Consider the following 12,463-nt stretch of genomic DNA (forward strand, 5'->3'; position numbering starts at 1 on the left):
AATCACAAGAGACCCCAGAAGAATTTTAGTGGTGGTTGCCAGACAAAACTTTTCAATTCTGCAAAAAGGACGTCCAAAAATTTTGTTGGAAGCCCTTTGGCGCTTTCCCTTTCGTTTGTTCGTTGCAAATAAATTTTCAATCATCGATGAAGAGGAATTTTTGAATAAATCATGATAGAACGAAAATCTTATTATTTCGAAATTGAATGGATTTATTTCTATCGACACTTTTTCCAATGCCTTCGGGGGTATGAATGCAATTTTGCATATTATTTGAGTTTTGAAATCAATACTCGAGTGAGCACAAATGCTTTTATCTAACTTTGACGACTTTTAACTTCCAGTAAATTCAAATTTTCGTTAAATATTGCACAATAACAATGAGTGACTTCACTCGTTCGTTATCAGAATCAAGATAAGGAAAGCCTATCATGCAAAATACATTATTTACGAAAGATAAGACGCAGTCGTTACGGTGTTTTAACTGAGTTAAGTCGCGTTTTCATTGATTTTTTATTAAAAAAAAATATTTTTTTCAGAAAAATATGAAATTTTTTTAATTTTAAAGAAAAAACTTAAAAAAAACTGTTTAAAATTGATGAAAAAAATATTTTTAATGAATAAAAATACTTTAAAATAGATAAAAGTGACATCAAATGATGAAAAAACATTAATTAATTTTTCAAAAATATAAAGAGAGATAAGCTCGATATCTGTAGAATTTATCGTAAAGTAGTGACATTATGTAAAAAATGACTTTTATTTGAGTTACTGACAAAAAATAATAAAAAAGCTCAAAGTTGTTAAAAAAAAGTGAAAAAAATGGAAGGAATTCCTTTAAAAGAGTATCAAAGGTGTGTCCCTTTCGCAAGAAATTCCTTATCTAATAAATTTTTTGTCACTTTTTTTCAGTACAAACGACGAACTTAATGCTTCGTCGTCGTTGTTGCTGCAACAAAAATCACCGTATGCCGGTTCGACAACTCTTTCAACGCCAAGTAAGTAAATTTCAATAAAAAACTTAAAATAAAAAATTTAAAAAATTTTTTTCCTCAGTAAAATCTCCTTCAAGGTCAAGTTTCCGCAAACGTCAAAGCTCGGTTTACATCAAGCGCAGTCGATGGTCGCGTTACAAGAATGCAGCAGCAACAACGCTTCCCATCAGACTCAAGGATACGCCAGCGGATCAAATTCCAGTTGATGGCATTGGATGTTGTTCAAATACCTCATTTTTCTGGGCCAGAAAATTCATAAAACCCGAAATTGAGGGGGAAGAAAGTTGTGTTCCGCATGCTGCCGTTGCTGATGGCGCGGAATTGAATGCCAAACGGTTGCTGGGAAAGTTTAAGGATAATTATCAGGGATATGGAAGTGAAAAGTGCTCAATGTTGAAGGTGGCGTTTCAGTTTTGTTCGACGCGAGTGATTATTGCGATGATTTTTCACGTATTAGCGGTGATTTTTGAGATTTTGGGACCGGTAAGTAATTTTTTTAGCACAAATTTTCGAAAAATTTAAGAAAAAAATTAGTTTTTGAGCATTTTCAGAAGATTTTCTACAAGAACTTGAGAATTCTTACTAAAAATTTGCTCAAAAACTAATTTTTGAGAGAGTTTCTAATAGAAAAAAAATTAAATTTTTAGAAAATTTTCATAAAAATTTGCTTAAAAACTAATTTTTTGAAAATTTCTAATAAAATAATAATGAAAATTTGCTCAAAAAAAATTAGATTTTTTTAATGAAAATTCTCTTAAATTTGCTTAAAAATTAGATTTTTTTTTGAAAATTCTCTAAAACTGCTAAAAAAAATATTTTTTCATTTCCAGACCATTTGTTTGAAATTATTTTTCGACGCCATTCATGACTATCCGTTCCTAGAGCTCCAAGAAGATCTCCTTTCCGAAAGTCAGGAAGTCCCAAAAGACGACGATGCCGAATTACTGACGATGCCAAAGGAATATCTCCTCATTTACGCTGTTCTCGGCTTCGGATTGTCCCTTCCGCTGGCATTTTTCTTCAAATTCATGACGACCTCCTTCAACTTACGCACCGCAAATCGTCTTCGCACCGCCATTCTCGCCGCTATGTTCAAACAATCGCTCAAAACGCGTCTGAGCAACGACATTGCCGTGCACCAAATTATGACCTTTACCGCGGAAGATGGCGAATACATTTTCAACTTACTGGAACAAGGAACTTTAATAGTTGGAATCCTAATTGGTGTCATAATTGCTTCTGTGGCTTCCATTTTCCTGCTTGGATTTCCCGGAATATGGCCGTTGATCGTAATTTTCCCGCTTTTTATCATTTTGACGTTCATGGCGAAGATTTCGACGCAGTACAATTTGCGAGCTGAGAGTGTAAACGCCGAAAAACTCACAATTGTCGAGGAATTACTCTCAAACTTTCGTAATGTAAAGCTTTTGGGCTTCGATAAATTTATTAAGACCAAATTCGAGGACGCCCTTCATCGTCAATGTCGAATCCTGACGTGGAGTGAGATCTATACGCCTCGAATTTCGGGTCACGTGACCAGTGCGATGATTTTGGGCGGATTGTATCTCAATTGGTGCGATTTCATGATCGAGACACATATCGTCGAAGTGCTCGTTTTGATAATTTTGTTTGCGTATCTCGTGAAAATTTACGTAATTCAATTTTCGGAGGGCATTCAAGCGATTTTCGACGCTTGTGGCTGCTTGGAAAAAGTAAAAGAAGCATTTACGCTTGAAGCTTGCAGTCAATCCATTTCAAGGCCAAAAGATCGCGATCTCTTCGTTCTCATCGAAAATGCGCTTTTTATGTGGCCCCAAAAAGATGACTTTAAAATTATTCAACAAGAAGCTTATCAAGGTCTACAAGTTCCTGAATTTCACGTCAGAAAGGGACAAATTGTGGGAGTAACAGGACCCACTAAATCCGGCAAAACTATGTTCGCGTATTCGATTCTTGGACAAACGATTAATAAACATGGCGAACTGCGATTACGTGGACTGATGGAATATTATCCGACGGAGCCTTTTTTGTTGAATGGAAGTTTGAAGGAAAATATCGTAATGGGCGCCGAATTTGACAGTCAAAAATTTTTAAATGCAATAATCGAGACAAAATTGAACGTTGACGTTTTGACAACCGTTGGAGCTGAAGACTTGGACATCATGGCGATGGATTTGTCGCCGCAACAAGTACAGAGAGTCATTTTGGCACGAGCTTTGTACAGCAATGCTCATGGATTTGTGTTCGATGAGCCATTTAGGAATGTCCGAAAAACGCCGGGACTTGTTAAAATCGTCACAAATGTCCTTTTTAAGTTGCAAATTCAGGAAAAAACGGTGATTCTTATCTCGAGTTACTTGGATTTCCTGCAGGTTTGTCAGTACATCCATTTTATCGACAATGGAAAAGTTTCGGTGGACACCTCGACTAATGGAACGTACGAAAGTTTCATTGAAATGCCCGAAAACTACGAGATGCTTCATACTGAGATGACTTTGGAACAAGCGAACGGGTTTCAAGAACATTTCGAAGGTGCTCGACTTGACGGATTGGAGATCAAAAAACGATGGAGACGTGATTCGACTATTGATCCAATCATTTATTCGCCTAAATACTCACCAATGTCCTATTGGCGCATCCTGTTCCTCTATTTGTTCCTCGCGGTCAGCAGTTTTGGTTATTTTGTCTTGCCTTTTGGGTTTATTGAGTACCACGACTACAAAGATCCCTGGTTGGCTTACGTTTGCATCGCGATTGTCTTTGCGTCGATTCTTTTGGATATTTTGACGAAAATCTTTTATGCGACCGCGTGTGAGATAAAAGCGCGCGAACATCAAATACCGTTAGTGGAAAAGTTGCTGAGGACTTCGGTGAATTTTTTGCAAACGACGCACTTGAGTGACATTACGTGCATGTTCATGGGGACGAATTTGCTGGATGAGACAGCGGTGTTTGTGAGTCAGATGACGGGACATATTGGGATGACGTTTGCGATGGTGATGCTTGGAATGGCAAATTATTGGACGAGTATTGCGTTTGCTGTGCATTTTATTGCGATGGTTGGACTTTGTTTGAAGTTCAGGTGAGAATTTTGGTTGATTTTCTTAGAAATTTTGATGAAAAAGTTTTTTTTTGTAGAAAATCTGTGGGATATTATGCACGATGTGAGTTGGAAACGATGGAAAAAGTATTTCAAATAGGAAATAATCTAATACGAGGACGTGGAGTTATTCAAACTTTGAATACCGAACATTATCCGAATTTGTTTCAAAAGTAAGTAAAGTTCCAATGCTCCAAATGAGACTCAATTAGGCCGCTCCAAATGAAAATCAATAATAAAGTCCGATGCTCCATTTTAGAAGTCAAAAATCAAATGGGGCAAAATAAAAAAAAAGTTAAAAATTTCATCAAAAAAAACTTTCATAGTTTTTCAAGAAATTTTCAAAAAAAATTTTAAAATTGTTTTCAATTTTTTACTGATTTTAGTTATCATATTTTTAAAATCATATTTTAACATAAAATTTCATTTCTGAAATAGTTACTGAAATAATTTTTTAAAATTTTTTGACAGTTAGATATTTTTTATGAATTTTATTTTTCTTTAATTTTTAATATGAAACATTCTAAAATTTATTTTAAATTAGCAAATCTTATAGTAAAAAGTTTAAAAACATTAAAAATATTATTTAACGCTCAAAAATTGTTAAAGTTTTGTCATTTTGTTAAAAAATAGTATTTAAAAACCCCCCATTTTATTTTTTAAAATTTATTTTTTTGATTTTCATTTGGAGCGGCCTTAATTCCGAAAAAATTTTTAACTCAAAATTATCTTTTATAGACTCCTTTTTCACATCGAAGACAACTCAACATCAATTTTCCTGCAAAAATCTTTGGTTTATCACACACGTTTTCTTAACCAAATCCTCTTGTGGATCCATTTTATGATTTCTTGCATCATAATGATTGTCACTCCCCCTTCAAAGGACATGATTTTCCATCAAGCCCTTGGATTGTTCGGACTTTTTAGCTACTCCTATTACAGTGACAAATTTCTCGACGCCATTCTCAATGTCCAACGTTACGTGGAAAAAGATCGCAAAATGTTTGAAGATCTCGATCGAATCGAATCTGTGTCGCATGAAACTAAAGGTCACAAAAAACCTCTGATTTTATATCGAGGTGTTTCGGTAGAAGCCAACGACTTACGATTCAAAATCGCCGTACGACAACTTTTTGACATGCCCTTGCTGGAAGCAGAGCCAGGAGCCAAAGTTGGCATTTGTGGCGTCGGATCAAATTTATTTACGTCATTTTTGTCTAAAATTATCACACAAACTTCGGGCAGCTTGAAATTGAATGATAATTCGTTTGCGGAATATATTAGTACGCCATCGTTGCTTTTTGGTTTTGTGCCTTATGATCCAAAAATGGATGGAGTTACTATCAGGTAAGATACTTAAAACTCTCTAAAAATATTTTTCACTCAAAATTCAACAATTTTCAGTCAAATACTTGATCCAGATCAACTTTACGTGAACAATTCGTACGTTCAAGGTGCCTTACGAAAGGTCAGAATGTGGGAATATGTCTCCAAACTCCCTCTAGTCCTGCACGAACCCATCAATAAATTACCTAGATACCGAAGACAACAACTCGCACTCGCCCAATGTATGGTAAAGAAAGAAAGAACACCAAAAATTATCATTGTCATTGAATATCCGCATCCAGAATTGATGCCCGTGATAGAAATTTGTCTTCAGAACGAAATTTCAGACAATACGGTATTCATCATTGGCGAAACAGATGACCAGCTTAAGCTCTGTGATGGTCCATTCGAGACGAATTACCTCGTAAGCGAGCAGGAATTAAAAGTTTTAAACGAATAATAAACGAAAATTGACCCTGTAATAATTCGTAAAAATTTCAAATGAATCTTTTTTAATCGTAATTCAAGTTTAAACGAATGTCAGGGATTTCGTTTCGGTAAGTCATGCAGCTGGTACGTTTAATCTGGCGAAAAAATGTGTGAAGGAAGAGATTTTTTTTTTGCATAAAAATGGACATAAGCTGCTTTATGGATTTCATAAAATTATGGATTACAATTTTAAAAGTCACAATATTGGCAAAATATTCAATTTCGGTTTGAATAATTTCGGTAATGAACTTATTGCGAACATTTTTTGCATTTTAATAAAACGTAAGAAGATTCAACATGTGCCCACAAAGACATTAACCTTTAGTCTGCATCCTTCGCCAAAAAACATGCTGAGTCGTTTTCACACAAAAGAAACGGTGCGAAGTGAATTTATTGCTGATGGCACTTTGTTACCTTCGTCGAGTTCAAAAGTTTCACATCGATAAATTTCTTGTTCAGCTTTCGAAAGCACGTTATTTTAAACAAAAAACAACAATTAAGATAAGATTTTATGTGGATGATGATGATGATGATCGTCATTGCATTAAAAACTAGGAAAGATTACAATTCATGAATTCAATCCTCGCTCAATGGTGATTCGAATGGCGATAATAATTCCTAACGGGTGATCATAACAATTCATAATGATTAGTTTTTGGAATATCTTTGTGGCGTGGCATAGGAAGGAAACGTGAATGTGATTAGGATTAGGTAAATTTTTGTCTCGATAAGAAAATATAACAAATTTTATACTTTCGTTTATTTTTTGTGTGTGCCAAAAAAGCAAAGTGTCGAACGCCTACGGGCTAATATTTCAAATTTGTAGAAAAGTTTTCCCTTTCTCTCGCACTCTCGGTTTCGGTGAGACAACGACAAAAAAGGGAACAACTTTTGTACGAAACTTTTAACATTCTACTGAGGCACGCTTAGAAAGTACATTTAGGCAAAAAAAAAAGTTGAAGAAGCAATGAAGTCTGTCTGAAGGTAAGCTTTAACGCAATCGAAGATTTTATTCATATAATTTATTTCAGAATTCTATCGGGAAGCTAAAATAAGAAAACAAAAATTAAGTGAGCTTATTGAATCAAGCCAACAAAAATTTTTAAATTAGTTAAAGTTATGAAACGGGATCGATCTCTGGCCTTTCGGGTGAAAACAAACATGAAAGGACCTCGTATGGAGCTACATTGATTTCTTCTTTAATGAACAAATAAGCTTTCGTCAGATCTATAGTCTGAATTGAAGCAGAATAGCTCAATAGGAAGTCGCATAGGTTTCTCAGTAAGCTTCGAGGGATGGGTCTTAACTTTTTACCTGTCATCCCAAGCAGGCGCCTTCAAAATTCTCTCAGCTCTCCCAGAAGGTCCCAAAGGGTTTCTAAAAGATCTCAGTAAATTTTGAGCACGATTGGAGTCAGAAAAGTTTTTCATGATTTCGAGTCTCGAACCGACGACCTTACGCTCATCAGTCAGATAAGCTAACCACTGTACTAAGCTAACTCCTCAGGAAGTCGTAAGTGCTTCTAACAAGATTAAAGCCATTAACCGATTTGCGTATTATCGATCCGACACGAATTACGAACATCCGAAATTAACAAAACAGATTTTCATGAGGCCTTTAAATCTAATTATTGTGGCTTACCAGATTTCAATCGTATTTTACATCCTTTATAACAAAAAGAGGCTTAAACGTTCTAAATCTTTAAAAATATCATCCACCTTCTTTATCGTTTGAAAAGCGCGTTCGTTCAAAACCAATCGACTATGAACATCAAGTTTTACGCTTTTTTAATTCAATGAACTCACATGAATTTAGTTAACTAAATCGTCATGAGATACTGCAAATTTACGTGTCCACACTGTATAAACAACTGATATCATTCCGAGTTTCGAAAAACAACTCAAATAATTACTTTTATTCAATATATATGACTCTTTAATATTGTTATTATATCGTATTCGACTCTTTTGCTGGCTCTTACTCCTTCATCATCATCATCGTCGTCGTCGTCGTTGTCTCATCTTCTATAAAATGTAATAAAATAAGGCCATTAAAATAAAACAATCAAATGTTATGTTCAAAGTTTTTCTTGTGTGATGTTGCTGCGAGTTCCTCGAGTTCATTTAATATTCCTTTTCTTTCATTTTTTTTTTGTTTTTTTGGTTTATGTTATTTGGGTTTCGGATATCAGAGTAAAACGAAGAGTTTTATGGCACGACATACGGCACATGATTAGCATCTTTTTGCAATTTCGAGAGGGAAATAAATAAAATTGTCTCTCCTCGGGTAGAATTTTATTTTTAAACCGTCAACCGAATTATTTATTTATGCTAAATGCTTTTTTCCCGTTGTTCGTCGTTGTGATCATTGGTTTTGTCCCTTTTTTTTGGGTGAAATTACCGCACATTAGCATCGTTTATCTCTTTCTCCTCTTGTTTTACTTTTTTTATGGTTTATTAGCTCAATTAGATAATTACGTCGCTGCTGATTCACCAATCTATTTTACCGATTTATTGAAATCTGAATTTGCATATTTTTCGCGTTGTTACGGAACTTCTTGTCATGTCGTAAAATCTTCTTGTTTTGGGTGTGTGAGCAAATCGGAAGTAAATGAAATGTGGAACAATTAACTTGCAGTTTTTTGTTTGGCGAATATTTTATGAGAATATTTTTTTTTTTAAGAAACATCTTTTGTCAGGTGTGCAATAAAAACAACGGAAACGTATCGGTTAGGGAACCTTTTATGGGATCGGCTTGTGTTTCAATTGACGAATATTAGAGCAACATATTAGGCAATCTAACAACTCACATGGCAGATTTATGACGTGACCAAATTCGATGAACGGAACTTTTTGTTTTTGAGAATTTCTGGGTTTTCATGCATTCTTATGGCATGGAACATTCTCAATTTTAATCTATGACTTAATACGATAAGTGACAATGAACTTTCAATAGGTTTCAGTAAAAACACGAATAAGAAGAAATTACGAAGAGAATAGGAGTGTCGATTGCTCTTTTGAACTGCTTTATGTATGTTTCAATGAAAGAAATCAAATTACGATAAAAATTTAAAAGACTCTAAAAAAATCATTAAGAAAGGTAAGTGACTTGTCAAATCAGGAATTTGTAGGGAATTTGGAATTTTTGAGCTGTCATGGATTGGCTTCAGGGAAGCTTTTAAAAATTAAGCTAGAGCGTTAATCCGTAAAAGTTCTTCACTTACTTCACGACCTTCATGTTCACCTCTGGATGTCATCGTCAAATATGACATCAGACAGGCATTAATTTTTAATTTTATTGTTGTTATCACTTTTTATAGCAAAAAAAATGTGAGATCCATTTTTGGCTCACATTGTTCTCAAAAATTAGCTTTGGAAATCAACACACAATATCGTGAGTCATTAAAAGTGCAAAAGAGTGGAAAAAAACCATGCAAACGAGCAAACGGGTGTGGGCTAATTAAAAAGACACATTTCTCGTTCATTTTATCGCTGGTTGTACCTAAGGACTTGTTAAGCAATTCATCATCAAGGCAAGTAAATAAATAAAAAAAAATAAACAAACAACGTTCTTTGTGTCGTCTTCGGATTTTTATTTCTATTGCCGTAGAAATGTTTACATTTAAATACTCGACATTTGCCAGTCGTCATAAATAGAAACCGGCTTGCAATCATGCAAATGCTATTTTTTTTAGCAAGCCATCATTTTGCGGCGTCGTAAATAATTGAGCGACAGAAAGAAAGAGCGGGGAATAACAACATCATAATTTGTTGTATGAAAACAATTAGTGGAGGAGGCAATGATGCATGAAACATGATGTCAATATTATGATAATGTTATGTTTTTAATGTTGAAATTAACAATCTCACTCATCTTCTCTTTCATCGTCACATCACCACCGCGTCATTCACCACCACAACTACCACATGTGTCAAAGACATCAAATATTACAATGTTTTTCTGCTCGTATCTTTCATTTTTGCTGCAGGGCACAATTTTACCATGTTATTTGTCTAATACGTGAATGGAATTGGTCTTATCAGACGTATTTTTTTGCTTTATTTGTATCAAATGTGATCTTGTTCAACATTTTGTCATACAAGAGACGTCACAAAACGATGTATTTGACAATGACTGAATGGAGATTTCTTATCTCCATAAGACTATGCTTACATAGAAAATGACATAATGTAGAAATTGTTTAGAAGTGAGTAACGAAATCGCATTTTTATTGATTTCAAAATACTTAAAAATAATTCTTTAAAAAAAAAACTGAAAGTAAATTTTACAATTTCTTACTCCTCAGTCAAAATATGACTTTTCATCACTGACTTTTTCAAAGTTGAGTTTCTAATAACTAGAATTTTTTTCTTAATTTGAAGGTTTTTTTTAATATTTTATCATTTGAGCTATAATTCAAAAATTTCTCAATTTGGTACTTTATAATTAAAGGTTATTAGACAAAATTTGAAATCCCATTTCACAAGAATTTTTACTCTTCAAAAATTGAGACAGACATGTACAAAAAATCTCCTTTCTTTTCCGACTTTCTTTAAATGCGAAATCACAAAAAGAGAAAAAACACATAAATTGATGTACTTTTATGACGACTCGAGCGTAAAAAGTAGGCAAAATTTTTGACAGATTTATGCTCTGATAACAGAGTTTTTCTCTCAAAAAGAAGTCAAACAGGCAGAAAATGAGCCTCGACATCCGTTATCGATCAATTTAACGATAATGAACACAAAATTGATAAAAATCACCCAACATTTCCAACAAGAAACATTAAATTAACTTTGGGCTACCGTATCGAATCGATGTATACAATTTTCGGCGCGTAATGTACGCATAAATTTTTTTCGATACAAAATTAAAAGTGATGACATGACCAGATTATGTCATTGTTGGAATTCACAAACGTATCGATCATGTGCCAATAACAACAGTATCATCTTCAAATTCTATTCAATAATTCGAATCAAGTAATAAAATAATAATAAATGCCTTGTCATTTGATAAATCGTTAAATGTTTTGGATGATTTATCTCGAAGCAGCATCGTTAATTAGCAAACACCTGTAATTATTTTCAGCAGTGATCGAAGGTATCGCTCCCGATTTTCTGACTCATCATGCTCGTCATCTTTGGAGGTAATCAAAAGTACGGATTTTTTTTCGAGATATAATTTACGCATTGAAGCATTACCGCAGTTATGAAGTAACTGCCATTGTTTGGATCCTTGTGTGTCGCAGCAATTAAGTGATGATGTGATGGTAGGTAAGTTTTGTTTGTTTGTTTTGATGCGATGTAATTATATGTGTGTGGTTAAAAGTCGTTAAATACAGGCACGTAGCCGAGTAAATTGATGTAGTTAAAGGTGGCTCACATTGCTTTGGATTACATGAGGAATGGAAATATTGATCAGGTAAGTTAATTATTTTTTGGGCTCAATTTCTATTAAATTTTAGATGTTATTTTTCTCAAAGAATACGGATCTCAATATCCTATACTTAGAGTAAGGTAACGCTTAGAATGATTTGCACCGCGATCTCTAAAGAGTCCTATTGTACTTCATACTGTAAAATCGTAAGCTTTCTCAGTAAACGCCGAGGAATGGGTCTTAGCTTATTACCTGTCATCCCAAGCAGGCGCCCTCAAAATTCACTCAGCTCTCCCAGAAGGTCCCAAAGGGTTTCTAAAAGATCTCAGTAAATTTTGAGCACGATTGGAGTCAGAAAAGTTTTTCATGATTTCGAGTCTCGAGATAGCAACTGTACTAAGCTGACTCCCTGGAAAAATGTAAGGTTCCTCCATTAAAGTTGTTCCCTATGTTTCAAACTGCACCGCATGATAAGAAGGATGGCATTCTCAACAATAAATCAAAATCATAGAATATTTTGATATGACTGTATGTCGTCATCATCATTCCCTTCATGAAGGTAAAAACGAAAAAAATTACAATTATATCATACCAATCAATCAGCAAGCAGCTCTTAACACACGCTCTTCAACGAATACTTGAATGAAAATTCTATTTGAAGTTTTTTGTTCTGTTCTGACTGATGATACAAAGTGGCGATGTGATGATACTTATGTTCAAAGTACGAACAAAAAAAAAACTCCGTATCTATTGTTGCTAATTCTTAATACACTTCATTAATCGATATATAAAGAATAAATGAGCTGTTGCAAAGGTATTTTCGTATCAGAATCGCGGATTATTCCGATGAAGGAGCATCGTCGTGGCGCAGATAAATTGTTGAGATACTCGCGAAAAGAACAAGTGTGTGACAAAATTATCCGAGAACGCATCTAGCAAAGGAAAGGAAAAAAAAGTTATTTATAAAAATAGAAAAATTCCTTTTTTTTAATTACACAATAAAAAAACGGGCTTTGAACGTTAATGATTGATGGTGTTAGTGCTTCTTCGTGCAGCTTCCTTTCGGGTATTTTGTAATAGTATTCGCACAAACAACAAGTGAACAACGAGCGAACGACGAACCCGTGATGCAATGATGCAAAGAAATGATAATACGAATACTATTTTTCTCGTT

General features: G+C 34.2%; 1 protein-coding gene across 1 annotated transcript; it reads left to right on the top strand.

The window, feature by feature from the left end:
- Positions 1 to 707: 707 nt before the first annotated feature.
- LOC134827149 (uncharacterized) lies at positions 708 to 6,116 on the top strand. Its single transcript, XM_063839706.1, has 7 exons — positions 708 to 854; positions 913 to 998; positions 1,057 to 1,478; positions 1,826 to 4,077; positions 4,134 to 4,268; positions 4,834 to 5,442; positions 5,500 to 6,116. The coding sequence occupies exons 1-7, from the start codon at positions 823 to 825 to the stop codon at positions 5,879 to 5,881; spliced, it is 3,918 nt and encodes a 1,305-aa protein (XP_063695776.1). The 5' UTR covers positions 708 to 822; the 3' UTR covers positions 5,882 to 6,116.
- Positions 6,117 to 12,463: the final 6,347 nt, after the last annotated feature.

The sequence above is a fragment of the Culicoides brevitarsis genome, chromosome 1 (genome assembly GCF_036172545.1).
Source record: "Culicoides brevitarsis isolate CSIRO-B50_1 chromosome 1, AGI_CSIRO_Cbre_v1, whole genome shotgun sequence".
Lineage (NCBI taxonomy): Eukaryota > Metazoa > Arthropoda > Insecta > Diptera > Ceratopogonidae > Culicoides > Culicoides brevitarsis.